The sequence below is a fragment of the Lepidochelys kempii genome, chromosome 20 (assembly GCF_965140285.1).
Source record: "Lepidochelys kempii isolate rLepKem1 chromosome 20, rLepKem1.hap1, whole genome shotgun sequence".
Taxonomy (NCBI): domain Eukaryota; kingdom Metazoa; phylum Chordata; order Testudines; family Cheloniidae; genus Lepidochelys; species Lepidochelys kempii.
The window spans coordinates 8,721,755-8,747,338 of record NC_136399.1 but is presented as its reverse complement, the minus strand read 5'-3'; the positions used below and the strand labels follow the sequence as shown (position 1 = coordinate 8,747,338).

Genomic DNA, 25,584 nt, shown 5'->3' with positions numbered 1-25,584 from the left:
CCCTACTTGGGCGAGGAACCGCCTCAGAGTCCTCACTCGCCTGAATTGTCTCCTGGCCTCCTGAACGGGTTCACCTACCAACAAGAGAGGCTTTCTGGTTCTCTGCTAGAATCCTAGTCCCTAATCCTTTATCTGCCCTCTGCTCCCACCTAGACTTTCAGGGCTTCCCACGGGATGAAAATAACTCTGGGGCAAAACTGGAAAAAACTGGGGTGAGGCTATCTGTAGGTGCCTCCGTCTCAGCCCGGGGGTTGCTACCCTCCCCTGGCTCTACTGGGTGGAGTAAGCTCTCAAACCCTGGGAAGTCCCTACCAATTAAGACCAGGTAGGGGAGCCTGGGGACCACCCCTGCAGTCACCCTGGTAGTCTTCCCCTGGATCTCAATCTGTACGGGGATTGTGGGGTAGAAACTTACGGTGCCATGAACGCATGTTACTCCTGTGTTTTTGGCCTGGGTTAGTTGGTCTTGCCCCACCAACTTCCCCGAGACCAGCACGACACCACTCCCGGAATCCACTAATGCTATGGTCTCAATACCATTCATTTTTACCGACCTCATATACCGTGAGGGGTCACTGCGACCCCTACCAGGCCGATTAGGCCACATTGCTCCCCATGATCCCCCAGACTGCACTGCATAGGCTCTTCCCTGTTGGGGCATTGGGCTTCTACATGCCCCAATTCCCCACACTCGTAACACTGACCCCTTACCCCGGTTGCCGCCCTCTGCCTGGGGCTATTTGGCCGCCCCCCTGACCACTCGCTTCCCAAACCCCCAGGTCCCTTCTTGGCCTTGGGCCATTCCTCGGTGTCTTTCCTCCCAGTTATGGTTCTCCTGGAGTTCTCGACAGTCCGGGACCTTGGGTTTGGGACTGGCTTCCTGGTTTGCCGTGTCTCACCCTCTGGGGTCTGGAACAGTTCGCGGGCTGCCAGCTGTCTTTCCACGAGGGAGACCAACTCATCATAGGTGGAAGGGTCATTCTGGCCAATCCAAGCCCGGAGGCCTGGTGGTAGCCCCCTCATATACCGGTCCAGTACCAGGAGCTCCATCATTTTCTCAGAGCTGAGGGCCTCAGGGCACAGCCATTTCCAGGTCAGGTGGATCAGGTCAAACAACTGCGATCGGGGTGCCCTGTCCTCCATATACCACAACTCATGGAACTTCTGGGCTCGCAACGCCATCGTTACTCCAGATCTGGCCAGGATCTCTGCCTTCAGCTGCGGATAATCTGCCACAGTCTCTGCAGCCATATCGTAGTAGACCTGCTGGGCCTCCCCACACAGAAATGGGGCAAGGACACCAGACCACTGACCTTGGGGCCAGGCCTCCCACAGGGCTGCTCTCTCAAAAGCCAGAGGTTAGAGACACCATCACTGCCCATCCTGGTTAATAGCGATTGATGGACCTACCCTCCCTGAACTTATCTAGTTATTTTTTGAACACTGTTATAGTCTTGGCCTTCACAACATCCTCTGGCAAGGAGCTCCACAGGTTGACTGTGTTGTGTGAAAAAAATACTTCCTTTTGTTTGTTTTAAACCTGCTGCCTGTTAATTTCATTTGGTGACCCCCTAGTTCTTGTGTTATGAGAAGGAATAAATAATTCCTTATTTACTTTCTCCACACCAGTCATGATTTGTAGATTTCTATAGACCATAGGGGGAAGGGAGTGTAATCCAGGATTGCTCTCAAGAAATGATGAGGAAAGGGGGTTCATATATAGAAAAGTAGGAGAATCCTAAACAGAGATTGATGGTACTGAAGGGAGGTCTCCATCATTGTCCTATTTTCTCTAATGGGGGAGCTCCAACTGAAAAGGGAGGTAACAGTACCAGGGATGTATAAGGGTCTGGAGACCAAGACACACACAGTACCTGCCAGCAATGGAGACTCTGGTTCAGCAGCCACCAGTAAGTCCTTCTGATGCCTCAAATCTTATGGCAACTGGGTGGATTTGTGACACTGGCGGACCAATACACTTGTCCTTGCAGGATGGTACCAATGATTTTGAGTGCTTCAAAGACAGTGCTGATGTAGACAGAAGCTGAGTCTCACATGGTACCAAAGAGCTTGATAAAGGTACTGGGAGAGCGGTTAAATCCTATGGTACCAACCTTCTCCATTTGCTCTGATCATCTCCACTAGACTTCTCAGAGCCATGTTTACTCTTAGAGCTGCAGGACCTTCCCACCTCACTGGTACTAGAGGAGACCTTAACCTCTACAGTATCAAGCCTCAAGGATGAAATCCCTGAGGCTCTTGACCTGGTTGGAGAGCGAGGTCTTTTGGAGGTGGGTACCTTAAGAGGGGATTAGAGCTCCTCCTCTTAGGATCTTCAGAGTCAGTCTCTGAGACTTTCCCATTTCTATGAAAGTGTTGCGCCAAGGTCAAAGGGGCACTATAAACCCCTGCGGATTGAGGTACAAGGGGGCTCTCCTGACCTGGCTCCAAAGCGGCATGAAGGATCTCCATCATTAACAGTCACAGATCAACTTGCCAGTTCTTCTATGCCCTGTATTTGTGGGCTAAACAGAAGTTACACTTCTGTGGGACATGCAGCCCTCCCAGGCAGCGAACACAATTAGAATGTCTGTTGCTGACTAGGATAGCCTCTCTACACGTGAGGCAGTATTTAAACCCCAGCGAACTGGGCATGCCCCTCACAGGGAGGATTTTCTCAGAAGAAATAAAACTATCTTTCAATAATCAGTACCTAACTACTACCACCTAACAAACTACATAGAATGAACTCAACAAGCAGCTGAGGCACACACAATGAGGACATTCTAAGCTCCATCTCAGGCTGAGGAGGTTGAGAAGGAACTCAGGGTGGTTGGCCCGTGTAGCCTGATATCACCTCGGTGTGGTATCAAAGGATATCAGCAGCGCACATGTGGGCTAAACAGACACTCCTAAAGAAAATTTCTGATTATATGGGCAGCAAATGCACCTAAAGTGGAGCACCCATAGGGACACTACTCAAAGAATGGAGGCTTTCAGGGTGTCAATGCATATGGTACACGTATAGCCCTTCTGCTGAGGCTTGGTCAAAAAGGTTAAAAAGTTGAACAGGTGTTTTGTTTTGTTTTTTTTACTGATGGCTAAGCAGCACCGACATGAAAAGCTACACTTTTGGCTTGCTGGAGCAGAAAGCAGCATTACTGCTACCCTGAGGCAGGAATCAAAGACAGATAACAGCCTGTAAGAGGACTGAGCCAAAGTCACAAAAAGCTAAAAAGGAAGCCAATGGCTGCTAAGTGCCTGAACCTACTGACTCTCCCCAACGGTTGTTACCTGCCTGGATTACTACCTGCATTACTAAAAACTAAACCACAGAATATGATTTATTCTTTCAGCTACCTTTGGTTCCTCTATTGACCGTAAAAGCTACAACAGAGAAACATTTGAAAGAATATTAGAAAGTGCTAAGTTGCAAGAATTCCTCCCATTAAGAAGCTTATTTCATTGATTCTATAAATTACATATATTAACCACAATCACAATTCATTTAAATGATTAAATGCTACACCATTCACTCATATTAAGATTACTGTCATATTTCCAGTAACCCATTTGTATTGTAAAAACAGTTTTTGTTGACTTAGAGTCAGTGACAGGCATTAAGGCCTTTAATGCACTCTCTAAGGTGCCACAAGTACTCCTTTTCTTTTTGCGAATACAGACTAACACGGCTGTTACTCTGAAACCTATGTAAGAATTAAAAGGGTTCTTTCACACCTGTGATCCCTGCATGACAAAGGCTTTTATAAGAGACTGTCTATTGAAAGGGCTCTGTTACTTGCTTCAGTCAGATTCCTTTAAGAGCTATTTAACTTTTCTGGGGTGAGGCACAGTGGGGGACGGGTATGCTAAATGTAGATTTTTTTAAAACAGAACGTAGAAGAAAACAGTCAAAGAAAAAACAAAATTACCTTGATTTCATGGACAAAATTCATTTGTTTCCATTCCATAACCAGTAGCAACATTTTCATTTTTTTCCTCGTTCTCAATCCATCTGTCCCTAAACTATTTTAATGTGCCTCTAACACCTACACAATTTGGAAGACTGGTAGCCATGGTAATACAGGACTAGTTTAAATTCTCGGCCATACTGTAGCATTAGTTTAGGGTTTTCCTCATTATATTCTGTAACCTTCCATTATTCTGCATTGCACAGTTACTTGAAAAATAAGATACTTTGTTTCATAAGAACCGCCCTGTATAAGGCCCTGTATTTTCAGTAGCACCTAGGACACAAATAAGCATCAGCCCAATCATGCTAGGCATTGTACAGTAGTCCCTGCATCAAAGATTTTATGATCTAATTGAAGAAAAGACAACAGTTGTGGATATAACAGAAGGAAGGAGAGGGGAAGTCAGATACAGTGAGTTTCTCTGGGCCCGAGTATGTCAAATGTAAAATTGCAATTTAGAGTGAGGATAAATAGCAAGAGCAGATTCTCTCAAAACAGGATTAGTCAATTTTGAGTTTAACATTGTTAGCAACTAATAAGGGGGGCAAATTCAGTCCTAATATTTTAAACCCTATGAATAAAATGTACATAAAAGTTAGGGCTTGAGCAGAAATATGGGATGAAAGGGTTGGCAAAGAATAGGCAAAAGCATGTTCAGGTTGGAAAAAGTAAGCCTCAGTTTTTATTAAGAAAAATGTAAGACTACTCAAATTGTTTCCATGATTTTAAAATTCCAACGGTTTGTAAACAAAACCAAATATTTCACACCAAGAATCAGAAAGTAAGACCAAAGTCTACACTAGAAAAAGTTTCAGTATAGTTGTACTGGCAAACTCTCTTTGCATACACATAGCTTATATTTGTAAGAAGTGCTTTGCTTTCATTAGTATAGCTTTTCCCAGTACCCTGAGCAAAATAAGCTTTATGGCAAAAGCATTTTTAGGTCAGTATAACTGCATGTACACCAGGACTTACTAGTATAGAGTGTATGACCAGAACGGACCACCTCTTGTATAACACGGGCCATAGAACTTCTCTGAAATATTTCCTCTTTGAACTAATGTAGACCTATTGGAAAACATCCAACCTTGATTTTAAAATTGCCAGTGCGGAGAATCCAGCACAATCCAAAGTAAATTCTTCCAATGATTAATTACCCTCACTGTTAAAAATCTGCACTTTATTTCCAGTCTTAATATGTCTAGCTTCAGCTTCCACATATTGGATCTTGTTATACCTTTGTTTGCTAGACTAATGAGTCACTATTAAATATTTGTTCCTCAGACTGTGATCACATCACCCCTTAACCTTTTTGTTAAGCAAACTAGGTTGAACTCTGAGTCTCTCACTATAAGGCATGTTTTCCAATCCTATGAATCATTCTCATGGCTCTTCTCTGAACACTCTCCAATTTATCAACATACTTCTTGAAGTGTAGCACCAAAACTGGACACAAGATTCCAGCAGCTGTCACACCAGTGCCAAATAAGATAGCGTAATCTCTATTCCTACTCGAGATTCCTGTTTATGCATCCAAAGATTGCTTTAGCCTTACTGGCCATAGCTTCAAACCGCAAGCTCATGTTCAGCTGATTACCACCATGACACACAAGTCCTTCTCAGAGTCATTTCTTTCCAGATTAGAATCTCCAGTCCTGTAAGCATGGCCTACATTTTCTGTTCCAAGATATGTACCTTTACATATGGTTGTACTAAAATGCATACAGTTTGCAAGATGTTGCAAAAAACTCACACCCCTGGCTATCATTACTAGATCAACAAAAGTTTCTTGTGAAGACCTTGCCTAAGACCACAATGAATAATAATGAAACAGACTTTGGCAGTCTTCATTATTTAACTGCAACAAATGTGAATGGTAAATAAAGCAGTATCCTGATTTTTTTAAAATTAGTAATTAACTAAAATAAAACTGTTTAGGTTTAATTCAGGGGTTCTCAAATTGGGGGTCACCAGCTGTCAACCTCCACCCCAACCGCGCTTTGCCTCCAGCATTTATAATGGTGTTAAATATATTTTTAAAAAGTGTTTTTAATTTATATGGGGGGGTCGCACTCAAAGGCTTGCTATGTGAAAGGGGTCACCAGTACAAAAGTTTGAGAACCACTGGTTTAAGTGGAATATCCCCTGAAGTCAGAATCTAGTGTTACCTTAACAATTTATGTGGAAGATTTTATACGGGAACCCATTCTTTGGGCAACTGTAGGCTGCACTGGCAACTTCAATAGGAGCCCTGGGGTACATGGTGCTTACATAAAACGGGGCAGATTACAATGTTTATTAATTAATTATTATTATTATTAATAGGGAGACAAAACAGCTTTTAGTTCCCAGCATGTAATGCTCCATGTTTGTCCACGCCACAGGTCATCTGCTTTGATAACATGGTCCATCACAATAGGACCTGTAGACTCTGCAAGCTACTTCTTCATAAAGATTAAGGCACTAGGCCAAATTAGAGAATTGTGGATCACACTTGACTCGCCAGTGGCTTCATTATGGCTGTCTAGTTTACATAGTAAAATAGTAATAGTAGTAATATAGTAAAACAGACAATGGAAATTTTAATAACTTCCTTCAGAGCCATCTAATGATCTGTATTATACTAATTATATTCTATTTTCCATAGACTACTCTGAGAGCCAAACACCTCAAAAAAAGTTCATTTGTCAAGGAAGTGTTTAATAGTGCTGGTATCCTATATAATGTTTTTAATGTAACTGGTTCTCTCTTACAGAACAGTTTGTGTTGTTCAACTGACTTTATGGAGCCTTCCACCGCCTGCCACATCACTACACAGAGAACAATTGTTCACTTCTCACTATATTCATCTACTCCAGCCTTTCCCTTATAATTTCCCATTCTTGCAACAGTTGCACCAACGGTAATCACAGCGAGTGTTAATGGCAGCCAATATTTTAACCACATCTAGACCATCTCAAAAGATCACTAGAGGTTCTTTTAACTATGATGGCTGTCTTTCTAGAATTCCCATTGTTGCTCCTGCCGGTGGAGCTGCTCCAGAAGTAGCAACAGTCAGAAGTTATGGAGGAGAAAAAAAAAAAAAGGGTAGACACTACTGTACAAGACAACGAATCAGGTGTAAAAACAAATGAGGAGTCCTTGTGGCACTTTAGAGACTAACACATTTATTTGGGCATAAGCTTTCTTGGGCTAAAACCTACTTCATCAGATGCATGGAGTGAAAAATACAATAAGCAGTGTGTGTATGTACACGTACACACACACACACATAATACAATTCAATTAAGGCCTCTTCTAAGCACTTCCAAATTAACTGAATTGGCCTCGTTAGCACTGACCCTCCACTTGGTAAGGCAACTCCCATTTTTTCATGTGCTGTGATATATATATACACTGCTTACTGTATTTTTCACTCCATGCATCTGATGAAGTGGGTGTTAGCCCACGAAAGCTTATGCCCAAATAAATTTGTTAGGGCATGGCTACACTTGCAGATGTAGAGCGCTGAGAGTTAAGCCTGCCTTCGTAGAGCGCAGTAGGGAATGCGCTGCAGTCTGTCCAGCGCAGTGGCGTGGGTACATTTGCGGCACTTGCAGCGGCATTGGGAGTGGTGCATTATGGGCAGCTATCCCAGCATGTAAGTGACTGCAACATACTTTTCAAATGGGTGGGGTGGAGTGTAACAGGGAGTGTGTTGTGTATATGTGGGGGGGAGAGAGAGTGCATTTTGGGGGGCTGAGAGCATGTCAGCATGCTGTCTTGTAAGTTCAGACAGCAGCAGACCTCACACTAACTCTCGGAGCAGATAAGCAGCCGGCTGTCAAACAGAGCTTTCAAATGGCATATTCACATTCCTGAAGTGATTCAAAACAATGACAAGAGTGGCCACTTGACTTCAGGGGATTATGGGACGTTTCCAGAGGCTGATCAGAGCACAATAATGCAACATCTCGTTCACACTGGTGCTGCGGCGCTCCAGTGGGGGCGCAGCAAACATTATTCCACTCACCGAGGTGGAGTACCAGCAGCGCTGTAGCCATGGAGTCAGAGAGCTCTACGTGCCTTGCCAGTGTGGACGGGGAGGGAGCTAGTGCGCCCAGGGCTCTTTTACCACACTGGAAATCGCAAATGTAGCCAAGGCCTTAGTCTCGAAGGTGCCACAAGGACTCCTCGTTGTTTTTGTTGATACACACTAACACGGCTACCACTCTGAAACTAAGCAGGTGTAAACTACACAGGAGATCATAATCCAAGCAGAAAAGCTAGCCAGACTACATATATTCCCCAACAAAGATGATATGATTTAACTATTTCCATACATGGAACTTCCCACCCAGACAGATTTATACAGCATAAGAGTCACCACTGAATTACTTGCAGGTCATGTAGATTAAATCACTCCTCTTTCTGTTTCATGAGCTCCTTTATTTTCATTCTCCCAGCAAGCCAATCCTGCCACTCCACAAAGCAGCTCTGCATATTATCCTACACTATCATCTGACTCAAATATCACAAGGAGGCTAATTTGTTGCCCCAAGGAAACAAATCTCAGGAAAAACTTAACTGTAAAACAATGGAACAGATTGCCTTGGGATGTTCTGGAAGGTTTTCAAAAGGAGGCTGGAGAGTCATCTGTCTGGGATGGTTAAGACCCACCAAATCCTGCATCTTGGCAGGTGGTTATACTTACTAGATGACCCTTGCGGTCGCTTCTAACCCTATGGGTATGTCTACACTACGGAATAAGGTCGAATTTAATAGAAGTCGGTTTTTTAGAAATCGGTTTTATATATTCGAGTGTGCGTGTCCACACAGAAAATGCTCTAAGTGCATTAAGTGCATTAACTCGGCGGAGCGCTTCCACAGTACCAAGGCTAGAGTCGACTTCCGGAGCGTTGCACTGTGGGTAGCTATCCCACAGTTCCCGCAGTCTCCGCTGCCCATTGGAATTCTGGGTTGAGATCCCAATGCCTGATGGGGCTAAAACATTGTCGCGGGTGGTTCTGGGTACATATCGTCAGGCCCCCGTTACCTCCCTCCCTCCGTGAAAGCAAGGGCAGACAATCGTTTCGCGCCTTTTTTCCCTGAGTTACCTGTGCAGACGCCATACCACTGCAAGCATGGAGCCCGCTCAGGTAACCGTCACCCTATGTCTCCTGGGTGCTGGCAGACGCGGTACGGCTTTGCTGCACAGTAGCAGCAACCCATTGCCTTCTGGCAGCAGACGGTGCAATACGACTGGTAGTCGTCCTCGTCGTGTCCAAGGTGCTCCTGGCCATGTAGGCTGGGAGCGCCTGGGCAGACATGGGCGCAGGGACTAAATTTGGAGTGACCTGACCAGGTCACTCTTTAGTCCTGCAGTCAGTCCTATTGAACCATCTTATGGTGAGCGGGCAGGCGATACGGACTGCTAGCAGTCGTACTGTACCATCTTCTGCCAGGCAGGCAAGAGATGAGGATTGCTAGCAGTCGTATTGTACCATCTTCTGCCAGGCAGGCAAGAGATGAGGATTGCTAGCAGTCGTATTGTACCATCTTCTGCCAGGCAGGCAAGAGATGAAGATGGCTAGCAGTCGTACTGTACCATCTTCTGCCGAGCAGCCATGAGATGTGGATGGCATGCAGTCCTTCTGCACTGTCTGCTGCCAGCCAAAGATGTAAAAGATAGATGGAGTGGGTCAGAACAAGAAATAGACCAGATTTGTTTTGTACTCATTTCCCTCCTCCCCTCCCCCGTCTAGGGGACTCATTCCTCTAGATCACACTGCAGTCACTCACAGAGAAGGTGCAGCGAGGTAAATCTAGCCATGTATCAATCAGAGGCCAGGCTAACCTCCTTGTTCCAATAAGAACGATAACTTAGGTGCACCCTTTCTTATTGGAACCCTCTGTGCAGTCCTGCCTGAAATACTCCTTGATGTACAGGCACCCCCTTTGTTGATTTTAGCTCCCTGAAGCCAACCCTGTAAGCTGTGTCATCAGTCGCCCCTCCCTCCGTCAGAGCAACGGCAGACAATCGTTCCGCGCCTTTTTTCTGTGCGGACGCCATACCAAGGCAAGCATGGAGGCCGCTCAGCTCACTTTGGCAATTAGGAGCACATTAAACACCACACGCATTATCCAGCAGTATATGCAGCACCAGAACCTGGCAAAGCGATACCGGGCGAGGAGGCGACGTCAGCGCGGTCACGTGAGTGATCAGGACATGGACACAGATTTCTCTGAAACCATGGGCCCTGCCAATGCATGCATCATGGTGCTAATGGGGCAGGTTCATGCTGTGGAACGCTGATTCTGGGCTCGGGAAACAAGCACAGACTGGTGGGACCGCATAGTGTTGCGGGTCTGGGACGATTCCCAGTGGCTGCGAAACTTTCGCATGCGTAAGGGCACTTCCATGGAACTTTGTGACTTGCTTTCCCCTGCCCTGAAGCGCATGAATACCAAGATGAGAGCCGCCCTCACAGTTGAGAAGCAAGTGGCGATAGCCCTGTGGAAGCTTGCAATGCAAGACAGCTACCGGTCAGTTGGGAATCAATTTGGAGTGGGCAAATCTACTGTGGGGGCTGCTGTGATGCAAGTAGCCCACGCAATCAAAGATCTGCTGATATCAACGGTAGTGACCCTGGGAAATGTGCAGGTCATAGTGGATGGCTTTGCTGCAATGGGATTCCCTAACTGTGGTGGGGCTATAGACGGAACCCATATCCCTATCTTGGCACCGGAGCACCAAGCCGCCGAGTACATAAACCGCAAGGGGTACTTTTCAATAGTGCTGCAAGCTCTGGTGGATCACAAGGGACGTTTCACCAACATCAACGTGGGACGGCCGGGAAAGGTGCATGATGCTCGCATCTTCAGGAACTCTGGTCTGTTTCAAAAGCTGCAGGAAGGGACTTTATTCCCAGACCAGAAAATAACTGTTGGGGATGTTGAAATGCCTATACGTATCCTTGGCGACCCAGCCTACCCCTTAATGCCATGGCTCATGAAGCCGTACACAGGCAGCCTGGACAGTAGTCAGGAGCTGTTCAACTACAGGCTGAGCAAGTGCAGAATGGTGGTAGAATGTGCATTTGGACGTTTAAAGGTGCGCTGGCGCAGTTTACTGACTCGCTTAGACCTCAGCGAAACCAATATTCCCACTGTTATTACTGCTTGCTGTGTGCTCCACAATATCTGTGAGAGTAAGGGGGAGACGTTTATGGCGGGGTGGGAGGTTGAGGCAAATCGCCTGGCTGCTGGTTACGCGCAGCCAGACACCAGGGCGGTTAGAAGAGCACAGGAGGGCGCGGTACGCATCAGAGAAGCTTTGAAAACCAGTTTCATGACTGGCCAGGCTACGGTGTGAAAGTTCTGTTTGTTTCTCCTTGATGAAACCCCCCACCCCTTGGTTCACTCTACTTCCCTGTAAGCTAACCACCCGCCCCTCCTCCCTTCAATCACCGCTTGCAGAGGCAATAAAGTCATTGTTGCTTCACATTCATGCATTCTTCATTCATTCATCACACAAATAGGGGGATGACTACCAAGGTAGTCCAGGAGGGGTGGTGGAGGAGGGAAGGAAAATGCCACACAGCACTTTAAAAGTTTACAACTTTAAAATTTATTGAATGACAGCCTTCTTTTTTTTGGGCAATCCTCTGTGGTGGAGTGGCTGGTTGGCCGGAGGCCCCCCCACCGCGTTCTTGGGCGTCTGGGTGTGGAGGCTATGGAACTTGGGGAGGAGGGCGGTTGGTTACAGAGGGGCAGCAGTGGCAGTCTGTGCTCCAGCTGCCTTTGCTGCAGCTCAACCATACACTGGAGCATACTGGTTTGGTCCTCCAGCAGCCTCAGCATTGAATCCTGCCTCCTCTCATCACGCTGCCCCCACATTTGAGCTTCAGCCCTGTCTTCAGCCCGCCACTTACTCTCGTCAGCCCGCCACCTCTCCTCCCGGTCATTTTGTGCTTTCCTGCACTCTGACATTATTTCCCTCCACGCATTCGTCTGTGCTCTGTCAGTGTGGGAGGACACCATGAGCTCGGAGAACATTTCATCGTGAGTGCGTTTTTTTTTCTTTCTAAGCTTCACTAGCCTCTGGGAAGGAGAAGATCCTGTGATCATTGAAACACATGCAGCTGGTGGAGAAAAAAAAAAGGACAGCGGTATTTAAAAAGACACATTTTATAAAACAGTGGCTACGCTCTTTCAGGGTAAACCTTGCTGTTAACATTACATACATAGCACATGTGCTTTTGTTACAAGGTCGCATTTTGCCTCCCCCCACCGCGTAACTACCCCCTCAACCCTCCCCCCTCCCTGTGGCTAACAGCGGGGAACATTTCTGTTTAGCCACAGGCAAACAGCCCAGCAGGAATGGGCTCCTCTGAGTGTCCCCTGAAGAAAAGCACTCTATTTCAACCAGGTGACCATGAATTATATCTCACTCTCCTGAGGATAACACAGAGAGATACAGAACGGATGTTGTTTGAACGCCAGCAAACATACACTGCAATGCTTTGTTCTACAATGATTCCCGAGTACGTGTTACTGGCCTGGAGTGGTAAAGTGTCCTACCATGAAGGACGCAATAAGGCTGCCCTCCCCAGAAACCTTTTGCAAAGGCTTTAGGACTACATCTAGGAGAACCGCAAATGCCAGGGCAAAGTAATCCTTTCACATGCTTGCTTTTAAACCATGTATAGTATTTTAAAAGGTACACTCACCAGAGGTCCCTTCTCCGCCTGCTGGGTCCAGGAGGCAGCCTTGGGTGGGTTCGGGGGGTACTGGCTCCAGGTCTAGGATGAGAAACAGTTCCTGGCTGTTGGGAAAACCGGTTTCTCCGCTTGCTTGCTGTGAGCTATCTACAACCTCCTCATCATCATCATCTTCTTCGTCCCCAAAACCTGCTTCCGTATTGCCTCCATCTCCATTGAAGGAGTCAAACAACACGGCTGGGGTAGTGGTGGCTGAACCCCCTAAAATGGCATGCAGCTCATCATAGAAGCGGCATGTTTGGGGCTCTGACCCGGAGCGGCTGTTCGCCTCTCTGGTTTTCTGGTAGGCTTGCCTCAGCTCCTTCAGTTTCACGCGGCACTGCTTCGGGTCCCTGTTATGGCCTCTGTCCTTCATGCCCTGGGAGATTTTCACAAAGATTTTGGCATTTCAAAAACTGGAACGGAGTTCTGATAGCACGGATTCCTCTCCCCATACAGCGATCAGATCCCGTACCTCCCGTTCGGTCCATGCTGGAGCTCTTTTGCGATTCTGGGACTCCATCATGGTCACCTGTGCTGATGAGCTCTGCATGGTCACCTGCAGCTTGCCACGCTGGCCAAACAGGAAATGAGATTCAAAAGTTCACGGTTCTTTTCCTGTCTACCTGGCCAGTGCATCTGAGTTAAGAGTGCTGTCCAGAGCGGTCATAATGGAGCACTCTGGGATAGCTCCCGGAGGCCAATACCATTGAATTGTGTCCACAGTACCCCAAATTCGAGCCAACGTCGATTTAAGCGCTAATCCACTTGTCAGGGGTGGAGTAAGGAAATCGATTTTAAGAGCCCTTTAAGTCGAAATAAAGGGCTTCATCGTGTGGACGGGTGCAGGTTTACATCGATTTAACGCTGCTAAATTCAACCTAACGTCCTAGTGTAGACCAGGGCTATGATTCTAAGGCCCTGTCTACACTGGCAAATTACTGCGCAGTAAAGCACTTTCTGTGGTGTAACTCCTGAGGTGTACACACTGCCATACCACTTAGTGCACAGAAACTCCTCAGACCTTGGCTACACTTACGACTTACAGCGCAATAAAGCCGCCCAGAGCACTGTACCTCACTCCCCGTCCACACTGGCAAGGCACGTACAGGGCTGTATCTCCGCGGCTACAGCGCTGCTGGTACTCCACCTCCCTGAGAGGAATAAAGTTTGTTGCGTCACCACTGGTGCACTGCAGCACCAGTGTGGCTGCCCAATGCGCTTTGATTGGCCTCCAGAAGTATTCCTGAGTATCCCACAGTGCCTGTTCTAGCCACTCTGGTCATCAGTTGGAACTCTAGTGCCCTGGCCTCAGGTGACCAGCCATCAGACCTGCCCTTTAAATTCTCTGGGAATTTTGAAAAATCCCCTTCCTGTTTGCTCAGGCAGGTGTGGAGTGCTCTCAGTGAATCTTTTCAGGTGACCATGCCTCCACGCACCAGGCCAGCCCCAGTATGGAGCAATAGAGAGTTGTTGGACCTCAGTGTTTGGGGGGAGGAAGCTGTCCAGTCCCAGCTGCACTCCAACCGTAGGAATTACGATACCTTTGGCAGATATCAAGGGGCATGAGGGAAAGGGGCCATGACAGGGACGCACTGCAGTGCAGGGTTAAATTGAAGGAGCTGCGGAGTGCCTACCGCAAAGCCCACGAGGCAAACGGCTGCTTGGGTGCTCCCCTCACAACCTGCCAATTCTACAAAGAGCTGGACACGATACTTGGGGGCAACCCCACCTCCATTCCGAGCACCACCATGGACACTTCAGAGTGGGGGGAGGAGGAGGAAAGCAGGAGTGAGGGCACTGGGACGCGGGGAGAGACTCCAGAATCCCTGGAGGCATGCAGCCAGGAGCTCTTCTCGAGCCATGAGGAAGGTAGCCAGTCGCAGCGGCTGGTAGTTGGTGGAGGACAAACAGAAGAGCAGGTTCCCGGTAAGCGGCTTTTTTTTTTTCGGTGCCGGCTCTTTGGGCGAGGAGGGTTAGGGCTGCATGCATGCATGCCTAGATGCAGAATAGCATATTGATGTGGTCTATCACATCACGGTAATTCTACTCAGTAATCTCTTCAAAAGTCTCATCCAGAAGCTGGGCAATGCGCTTGCGCAGGTTTATTGGGAGAGCCACCGTGGTCCTTGTCCCAGTTAGGCTAACGTGTCTGTGCCACGAGGGGACCACTGCTGCACACAGGCAAGCTGCATATGGGCCAGAGTGGAAGCCGCATTGCAGCAGAAGACCCTCCCTTGCTTCCCAGGTCACCCTCAGCAGCGAGATATCTTCCAGGACGGACTCCTGTGGAAAATGTTGGGACGGTATTCAGTGTAGGTGCCCCCTGCAGCTGTTGGCTCTCCCCAAGGCACAGAAACCCAGAGGACAGTACAGCCGTGAAACTATCAGTCCCCCTTGACCATGTGCTTACTCACCATTGTGGGTTGTGCGCGCTCGCCTTGGGATGGGAAAATTATGCTATTGTGTAGACTGTGTGCGCCCTCCTTAAGTTGGGGGAATCATTGCTCTGTCTGGTATAAAAAATGCTGCCTCTTAAGTGTTGCATTTTGCCTTGACAGATGCAACCTTGAGATCTCCGCAGTCCGTGTTACCATCGGCCAAGAGACTGCAAAGACTCAGGAAGAGGCCAGGAAAAAGCAAAGATAACATGCTGCAAGAAGTGATGCAGCAATCTCTTAAAGAGAATCAAAAAGTGCAGGAGTGGAGGGAGAGCAAAAGCAGGATCCACCAGGAAAACGCAGTGCACCGACAGCAAAGCACGGATCGGCTGATAAGCATCATGGAGCGCCAAGCGGACTCTATCCAGGCTCTTGAAGCCATGCAGGTGGAGCACTACCACGCCTGCCCCCGCCCTGCGGCATGTGTCCCAAAACTCCTTTCCCTTGTGCCCCCATGTCACCTCCAACCCACCTTCCCCAACATCCGGGTTCTTATCACCACCAGCTGCCTCCAACACCTGTAGCTTCACCACCCAGCCCTGAAAACTATGACCCTTACCCACTGCACTCAACCCCCATCCTGAAGTGCAGCACTCATTGCACAACACTCCAGACAGGAAGGCTGAGTATGAGAACAGGACATACGCAAATATGTGATTGAACCCCACGACACCCCCTTGCCCTTTCTGTTTCCCAAGCAGTTGTGTTTCTTTTCAATAAATGAATTTTCTTTTCAATAAATGGATCTTTTGGCTTTGAAAACATTCGTTATTATTGCATAAAATAAAAGATACCTTAGCCCAGGAAAGAAACAGGCACTGCAAGTCAGAACCACTGCACTTCACTCCCATGCAGGGCACCAGACATTACTGGTGGTTTTCAGCCTCAAATTGCTCCCTCAAGGCATCCGTAATCCTCGCAGCCCCATGCTGGGCCCCTCTAACAGCCCTGCTCTCTGGCTGTGCAAATTCAGCCTCCAGGTGTTGAACCTCGGAGGTCCATGCCTGAGTGAATCTTTCACCCTTCCCTTCACATATATTATGGAGGGTACAGCACACAGATATAACCTCAGGGATGCTGTGTTCTGCCAAGTCCAGCTTCCCACACAGAGATCACCAGCGGCCCTTTAAATGGCCAAAAGCACACTCCACAGTCATTCGACACAGGCTCAGCCTGTAGTTGAACCGTTCCTTGCTGCTGTCAAGGCTCCCTGTGTAGGGTTTCATGAGCCACGGCATTAACAGGTAAGCGAGGTCTCCAAGGATCACAATGGGCATTTTGACTTCCCCTACTGTGATCTTCCGTTCTGGGAAAAAAGTCCCGGTCTGCAGCTTCCTGAACAGGGTAGTGTTCCGAAAGATGCGTGCGTCATGCACCTTTCCGGGCCAGCCTGCGTTAATGTCAATGAAACGCCCACAGTGATCCACAAGCGCCTGGAGAACCACAGAGAAATACCCCTTCCGATTAACGTACTCGGAGGCTAGATGGGGTGGTGCCAGAATAGTAATATACGTCCCATCTATCCCCCCTCCACAGTTAGGGAAACCCATTTGTGCAAAGCCAGCCACAATGTCCTGCACATTATCCAGAGTCACGGTTCTTCTGAACAGGATGCGATTAATGGCCCTGTAAACTTGCATCAACGCGAGTCCAGCGGTCAACTTTCCCACTCCAAACTGGTTCGCGACTGATCAGTAGCTGTCTGGAGTTGCCAGCTTCCAGATTGCAATAGCCACGAGCTTCTCCACCGTCAGGGCAACTCTCAATCTCGTGTCCTTGCGCCACAGGATGGGGGCGAGCTCCTCACACAGTCTCATGAAAGTGGCTTTTCTCATCTGAAAGTTCTGCAGCCACTGCTCATCATCCCAGACTTGCATGACGATGTGATCCCACCACTCAGTGCTGGTTTCCCGAGCCCAAAAGCGGCGTTCCACGGTGCTGAGCAGGTCTGTGAATGCCACAAGCCATCTCATGTCGTACGTGTTACGCGACTCAATGTCATCATCCGACTCCTCACTGTCACTTTGGATCTTAAGAAATAGCTCGACTGCCAAACGTGACGTGCTGGCGAGACTCGTCAGCATACTCCTCAGCAGTTCAGGCTCCATTTCCCGCAGACCAAAACGGAACACAGATTGCGCTGCACAGAAACCGCTGAAATATGGCACCAAATGTGGATGGAAACACAGGGATTGCTGGGATGCAAAGCGATGCACCACGGGGCGCTGGGACAGGACCCAGAATGCCCCACACGCCAAGCCCCCTTCCCACAACCCACAATGCCAGAATGGGAAGAGATGCTCTGTGGGATACCTGTCCATAATGCACCGCTCCCAATGCCGCTGCAAGTGCCTCAGATGTGGCCACAACAGTGCACTGGCAGCTGCCAATGTGGATAGACTGCAGCGCTTTCCATACTCAACTGTACAAAGGTGGGTTTAACTCACAGCGCTGTACATCTGTGTAGCCAAGGCCCCAGTTGCAGCACTGCAAAAAAAAACACCTCCCTCATAAGCCTTAAAGCACAGAGGCTCCAGCGCTGTACTGGCAGTGTAAACACATTACAGTGTCCCACAGTCCCTCAAGTGGCTGCTCTGCTCATTGTTTTGAGCTCCAGAGACTGCCCTGGAGACATGCGCCCCTCCCCTTTCAAAGCTCCATTTCTGACAACCAAAAGCAAACCATTAATATGGAATGCTCGTGCTGTTGAACACAGAGGCAGGCGTGAGTGCAGGCGTGAGTGCGTGCGTACTGTGCTGAGAGATGGGGAGGGAGACGGGGGCTGATGTTGAGGTTTCCCCCTCCCCATCTCAGGACTGGTTGCTTCCTACCGCTGTGTGAACTTACAAGACTGCATGCTGACACACACTCTGTCCCGCAAAATGCATCCGATGAAGTGTGCTGTAGTTTACGAAAGCTTATGCTCAAATAAATGTGTTAGTCTCTAAGGTGCCACAAGTACTCCTTTTCTTTTTTCAAAACACACTGTCTCTCCCCCCGCGCCCCCCCACACCCCGTCACACTCTCCCCACACCCCCGCTTCAGTTGAAAAGCGGCTGGCAATGTAGTAACATGCCCATGGGACAATGGGATTGTGAAACCTGCATCACGTAACACGGTGCCTGCCCCATGAGCTATTGCAAACCCATCCCAAAGCACCCTGAGGCCAGCTACACAGTGGGATAGCTACCACAGTGCACTGCTCTCTTTGCCATTGCAAGAGCTGCTAACAGGGATGCACTCCACCATCACAAGGAGCACGCAACAGCGGTTTAATTCCAGCACTTTTATTAAAATGGTATAATTTGTTGCACAGAAACTTGTCAAGGTAGACATATCCTAAGGCAACTTTTAAGAACTCCCTTTTTGTTTCTTGGAGCAAGAATGACTATTCACAGCTACACAATTAAATGTATTGGACACAATGCACAGCCTTAGAAGTTGTAAGTGTGAATGCACAAAACTTGAAACAGAGTAGCAGTGTCTGAAAGAAATATTACAGTACACTAGTATTAGTCCTGGTTTACACTAGAAAATTAGGTCAGCATAACGATGTCGCTCAGGGGTGTGAAAAATCCACACCTGAGTGGCGCAGTTAAGCGGACCTAAGTACCTGTATCAACAGCACAAGATGGATGGAAGAATTCTTACGTCGACCTAGCTACCGCCTCTCAGGGAGGTAGATTACCTACACTGACAGGAGAATCCCTCCGGTTGGCATAGGTAGTGCCTAGGCTGAAGTGCTGCAGCTGTGATGCTGTAGCGTTGTAAACACAGACAAGCCCTTTAGAGAGACATTATCTCCAGCACAGTGATCTACTATCCATCTCCTTACCCTTAGAGGATTTCCTTCCACATTTAATGTCTAAATGAGAGAACTGAAAGACCTTATTCAGGTTGGTACCTCCTTACATGCAAGTGTATGTGGTTTCTAATTCTTGCTTTAGTTGCATGGAAGATTGTTATATCAGTGTCTTAATTTACAAGGCCAGCTAATCCTCAGTCAGTCAAAGCCAACAACAAAAAGCAGACAGTTTGTCATAAAATATGCCTATCTTTTGTCTAGAGAACCTTGTTGTCCTAAAAAGAAGTGCTGCACTAGTCTAGAGAATGAAGGCCACTCTCAGAGCTTGCCCTGTGGTAGTAGGAACTGACACTCCATTTGAGAATGCAATCCCTCTTTTCCAAACTAAACATATACAGTTCCTTCAGCCTTTGCTCATAAGGCTTACATTTCATCCCTTTGACCATGTGTGTCGCTCACCTCTGGATCCTTTCCAGTTTCTCTACATCCTTTCTATGCATTGGTGACCAAAATAGGACACAGTACTCCAGCTGAGGCCCAACCAGCGCCGAATAGAGCGGTACTATCACCTCCCATGAGTTGCATGCTAGGTCTCTGTTGATGCAAAATAAAACTGCATTTGCTTTTTGTGTGTTGGGGGGGGGGGGCGCGCGTGCACACGCACAACAGCAACGCATTGCTGACTCATGCCGAGGTTGTGATCCACCACAATTCCCAGATCCTTCTCAGCAGTGCAGCTGCCAAATCAGTTTTCCTCATTCTGTATGTGTCTGTTTGGTTTTTCTTCTTTAAGTGTAGCACCTTATATCAGTCTTTGCTGAATTTCAGTTTGTCGTCTATAGCCCAGTTCTCCAATTTATCAAGATCCCTCTGAATTTTAGCTCTATCCTCTGAAGTTTTGGCAACTCCCTCTCCACCCCAAGCTTTGTGTCATCTGCAAACTTGATCAGTATGCCCTCTATAGCTACATCCAGGTAATTAATAAAGGTGTTAAACACCGGACCTTGAACAGATCCCTGTGGAACCCCACTTGGGACCTCCTTCCAATCTGACGTAATTCCATTAATGGTTTCTCTTTATTTGCAGCTGGTTTAACCAATTGTATATCCACTTAATGGTAGTTCTGTCAAGCCGACATTTCTCCAGCTTACTTATCAAAATGTCATGTGGGACTGTCAAAAGCCATGCTGAAGTCCAGGTATATTCTGTCCAGTGCACTCCCCCATCCTCTAAATCAGTTACTCTGTAAAGGGATGAAATCAAGCTGGTTTGGCATGATTTGTTCTTGGTAAATGCACACTGGGGACTAGTGATTACCCCCTCACCTCTCAAGTATTCACAAATTGAATGTTTTGTAACATCATTCTAGTAAACTTCCCAGGCATCAAAGTCAGGCTGACTGGTCTATAGTTCCCCAGCTCCTCCTTTTTCCAAGTTTCAGAGTAACAGCTGTGTTAGTCTGTATTCACAAAAAGAAAAGGAGTACTTGTGGCACCTTAGAGACTAACCAATTTATTTGAGCATGAGCTCTCGTGAGCTGTAGCTCACAAAAGCTCATGCTCAAATAAATTGGTTAGTCTCTAAGGTGCCACAAGTACTCCTTTTCTTTTTGCGAATACAGACTAACACGGCTGTTACTCTGAAACCTGTCTCTACACAATGTGCATGATAATCAAGTTGGGCCATTTCCTGCACAAATCCAGGTTCTCTCACCCCCCCACCTCCATACACACACAAACTCACTCTCCTGCTGGTAATAGCTCATCCAAAGTGACCACTCTCCCTACAATGTGCATAGTAATCAAGGTGGGCCATCTCCAGCACAAATCCAGGCTCTCTCACCCCCCCCCCCTTTTTTTTCCCGGGGACACACACACACACAAACTCACTCTCCTGCTGGCAATAGCTCATCCAAACTGACCACTCTCCAAGTTTAAATCCAAGTTTAACCAGAACGTCTGGGGGGGGGGGGGTTTTGGGGGGGAGGAGAGAAAAAAACAAGGGTTAATAGGCTACCTTGCATAATGACTTAGCCACTCCCAGTCTCTATTTAAGCCTAAATTAATAGTATCCAATTTGCAAATGAATTCCAATTCAGCAGTTTCTCGCTGGAGTCTGGATTTGAAGTTTTTTTGTTTTAAGATAGCGACCTTCATGTCTGTGATTGCGTGACCAGAGAGATTGAAGTGTTCTCCGACTGGTTTATGAATGTTCTAATTCTTGACATCTGATTTGTGTCCATTTATTCTTTTACGTAGAGACTGTCCAGTTTGACCAATGTAAATGGCAGAGGGGCATTGCTGGCACATGATGGCATATATCACATTGGTGGATGTGCAGGTGAACGAGCCTCTGATAGTGTGGCTCTAAGGTGCCACAAGTACTCCTTTCCTTTTTCCAAGATCCTTCTACAATCTTCCAGGATCTCTCCCATCGTTAGTTTCTAAAAACCGATGGAAATTCACATACAGGTAATTATTTACATGAGATATTACAATTAGTCATTGCAGTTTTCCTTTAGAGAGCAGTAGTGCAGATTTCTGCACCTGATAAAATTCCTTCAAAGTGAATGGGGGAAGTCAGAATACAAGTTTAGACAATATAACAAGATACATGCTATTTGTGACAACAGAATAATCCAACCCTAATTCCCAATGACCAGGAAAAAAAAAAAAATTTTAGGCCAAACATTTGCCTTTTCAAATTTAAAGTCTTGGTGATCCACAGAACACCTCCAAGTTTGGACTGGCATTCTACAGGAAGGTTAGTTCATCACTGATGTGGGCATATTTCTCTGGCTGGCAAACAGCAACTACTGTGCTGTTCCCAATAAGCCCCTCTCTCTTCCCATGTCTCAGCCAGCAAATTCAGAAAACCAATCTCAGTGGCTGAGGGGACATGAACTGAAACAAAACTTAATATCCTTCAGTATTCCTGATGTAGTCAAGAAGGCAGGGCATGCCAATGACAGTTATATCTAGACAGGCATCACATTTGACACAATGACTGCTGTATTTTTCACAGTCTATTGTATTTAATATACAAGCCTGCCATACAGAAGAAAGTTAATAGTTAAGAACTGCCACAATAAAGTTGCTTGTGTAACCTTAACTCAGCCTCCTTGGGCTTATGCATTATGATACAGACTTTAATTTCAAGATCACATACTGTTTTTCACAGGATCCATACTTCATTGCATAGGATAGATGAGTACACTGAATATGTAGCTAGTCTACACTTCTTTTTATCTTTATAATTCAGTTTGCAATCCCAGGGCTTATTTACAGTACACCATCCAAGCCATGCACTGAATACAGAATTTCCTAAATGGCTTTATGGCACTCACCACTGTAGCACTTGCAAGTTTCTCAAACTCTAATGAATTGATTCACCTTCAAAACATCCCTTTGAGGTGAAATAGTATTATACCAATTTTATGGATAGAGAACTGAGGCACGCAGACAGACACATTAGAGACAAAAGTATCAAGTGTCCACTAATTATGGCTGTCCGACGACACACACAGGGACTTATTTTTCTGAATACTTAGCATTACATAGAACTTCATATATTGAAAGCACAGTTCCAGTTGACTGCAATTGCAGTTGAGTGCGCTCAGCACTTCAACAAAATCAGGCCTCTGGTGTCTCAAGTTGGGCCCCCAGGAAATAAGGAACACAGTGACCAATGGAGAGAACTTTGGTTTAAGTGCCTTGCCCAGCATCTTATAGAAATTCTGGCAGAGACAGGGACAGGGTAGTTTTGCAGTGATATTCAACTGCCTTAACCATGAGATCATCCTTTTCTTCCTGCAGACCCTTGCCTCATTCACTGCACATCTTCCAACTTCTGCAACAAATAAGGCAGGGCTTCTACAAACAACCTCATTCATTACACAACCAGATTCATTCCCTAAGCATTGCCCATCCTATGTATTGAACGAGACCATGATCCCATGGAAAAAATGGTATTATGTAATTAAAGATAGGTTTCAGAGTAATAGCCATGTTAGTCTGTATTCGCAAAAAGAAAAGGAGTACTTGTGGCACCTTAGAGACTAACCAATTTATTTGAGCATGAGCTTTCATGAGCTACAGCTCACTTCATCGGATGCATACTGTGGAAACTGCAGAAGACATTATATACACAGAGACCATAAAACAATACCTCCTCCCACCCCACTCTCCTGCTGGTAATAGCTTATCTAAAGTGATAATCAAGGTGGGCCATTTCCAGCACAAATCCAGGTTTTCTCATCCCCCCCACCCCCCTCCAAAAACCACACACACAAACTCACTCTCCTGCTGGCAATAACTTATCCAAAGCGACCACTCTCCCTACAATGTGCGTGATAATCAAGGTGGGCCATCTCCAGCACAAATCCAGGCCCTCCTGCCCCCCCCCACCCCCATACACACACAAACTCACCCTCCTGCCAGCAATAGCCCATCCAAACTGACCACTCTCCCCACAACGTGCACGATAATCAAGGTGGGCCATTTCCAGCATAAATCCAAGTTTAACCACAACGTCGGGGGGGGGGGGGGGGGGGAGGAGAGAAAAAAACAAGGGTTAATAGGCTACCTTGCATAATGACTTAGCCACTCCCAGTCTCTATTTAAGTCTAAATTAATAGTATCCAATTTGCAAATGAATTCCAATTCAGCAGTTTCTCACTGGAGTCTGGATTTGAAGTTTTTTTGTGGTAAGATAGCGACCTTCATGTCTGTGATTGCGTGACCAGAGAGATTGAAGTGTTCTCCGACTGGTTTATGAACCTGTATTTGTGCTGGAAATGGCCCACCTTGATTTTCATGCGCATTGTGAGGAGAGTGGTCACTTTGGATAAGCTATTGCCAGCAGGAGAGTGGGGTGGGAGGAGGTATTGTTTTATGGTCTCTGTGTATATAATGTCTTCTACAGTTTCCACAGTATGCATCCGATGAAGTGAGCTGTAGCTCACGAAAGCTCATGCTCAAATAAATTGGTTAGTCTCTAAGGTGCCACAAGTACTTCTTTTCTTTTTGTAATTAAAGACTATATCATAATATAAATACACACACACGGGGATCGAATTAAGGTTGAATGGGCAAACTCAATTCTGGCATTTCATAACTTAAGTGCTTTATGTTGCCAATTTAATCTTAACATTTCTATAGCTTCCTAGGTTTTATAAAAGCAAACTTAAAAAATTCCAACTATAGTGACCCCATAAGTCATCAGTAGGGTTGGAACCTTTAGATCCATAGTACAGGCTTCTACCACTTAAGCTAATGGAGTATCTGGCACCAGAGGCAGAAAAGACAGACTTTGCCAGTGTGTTTCATGGATATTTGCCGACACCACAGGAACGCAAGAACTCGGGAATCAAAATTTCTGTTCTGTGATCTGGAGGGCAGTGTGTCTAGTGGTTATAGACCCTACTGCTTATCCCCTCCATTCTGTTCAGTTTTCCCTCTGCTCTATTCAAACCTCCTCCTATTGACTCCACCTGTCCCCACCTCAGATTTCTCCTTCCACACTGCTCACCCTCTACCTTCAAATCAGGCTGCTTCCACTTCCTTCTCCATACTGCCTGAGCAACAGCAGAGATGGAGCACAGAGAGAATCTCCCTGCTCTCAGTTCCAAGTGTCTGATGTCAAAACGGCCCCATGTACCCAGGAAGACCAACTGCAGGAAACCTCCTGCTCAGCCCCAGGACAGAGCATGCTCAGTGGGGATGGAACATATTCAGTGTGCTTGACACAGAGCTCTGTAGCAGTTGACTCTACCCATCGCAAACAACATTCAGAGAATTTTACTGCCAGCCTCTAACACACCCCTTCTGATCATGTGCAATTATTTTCAGAGGCTTGTATCTTGGCCAAATTTGGGTGGATTTTCAGTGACACCAAAAGGCACCTCTGACCCCAGTGTTATCTCCTTCACACAAAATTCAAGTTTCAGCTCTGAAGAATAGAGATGCTAGAGCTTCTTAACAAAACAGCTGTAAGATTTTTTTTCCCCTCCTAGCACCAGCAAAGCACAGTATTTTTCCACAACCTCGCTCTCTGAAGCGACAACTGTTTTTACTGAAACTTTCCAAAATGATTCAACCTGAGGCAGAGACCCAGCATCAGAAATTTAAGCCCACATAATGAAAATCTGACGAAGTTATAAGCAACTGAAAATAAGATTTTACAGTGAAAGGTGTCAGACAACCTTAACTATAAGTAGCACTGCGAGCCCTACCTATAATTTCCTCCTTTTAGCGTCTCATATCTGTGTTTTTCAAAGTTTACAGAACCTTTTCAGGTCACTCATATCATGGTGATGAGCACTGTACAAGAACCTAAAGAGACAGGGATAGACAGGAAACTGATCATCACAGTTTCCATGAAGGCTATGCAGCAGTTAAGGCAGCAGGTGTGCAACAAGTTAATGGCAGATACCCAAGTATTGTGCAGCTCTCAAGATAATGGCCAATATTACAGAACAAGAGATGATGAAACAGCAAGGCACAACTTGATGCAATCAAAGGAAGACTTAGGATCAGCCACTACTGTAAATTAAAAATTAGCTGTGAGAAAGCAGTAAACACTAGATTTCCAACGGCAGTCTTTAATATCCAACACCTTATACC

At 46.6% G+C, this 25,584-nt stretch overlaps 2 protein-coding genes across 19 annotated transcripts in view; both read right to left on the bottom strand.

The window, feature by feature from the left end:
* The window catches only part of BRD4 (bromodomain containing 4), a 228,352-nt gene that overhangs the window by 147,464 nt on the left and 55,304 nt on the right, over positions 1-25,584 (bottom strand). The window contains exon 1 of one of the 18 annotated variants that reach the window (XM_073319257.2): positions 19,421-19,619. The exons of the other annotated variants lie outside the window; for them this stretch is intronic. The gene's annotated coding sequence lies outside the window, so the exon portion shown is untranslated. Of the gene's footprint in view, positions 1-19,420; positions 19,620-25,584 lie in introns of those variants that run through there. 18 annotated transcript variants of the gene reach the window in all.
* LOC140901087 (uncharacterized) lies at positions 11,257-18,159 on the bottom strand. The gene is made up of 2 exons (XM_073319299.1): positions 12,686-18,159; positions 11,257-12,097 (listed from the first exon to the last, which is right to left on the bottom strand). Exons 1-2 carry the CDS (start codon positions 13,089-13,091, stop codon positions 11,577-11,579), a joined length of 927 nt encoding a protein of 308 aa, XP_073175400.1. The 5' UTR covers positions 13,092-18,159; the 3' UTR covers positions 11,257-11,576.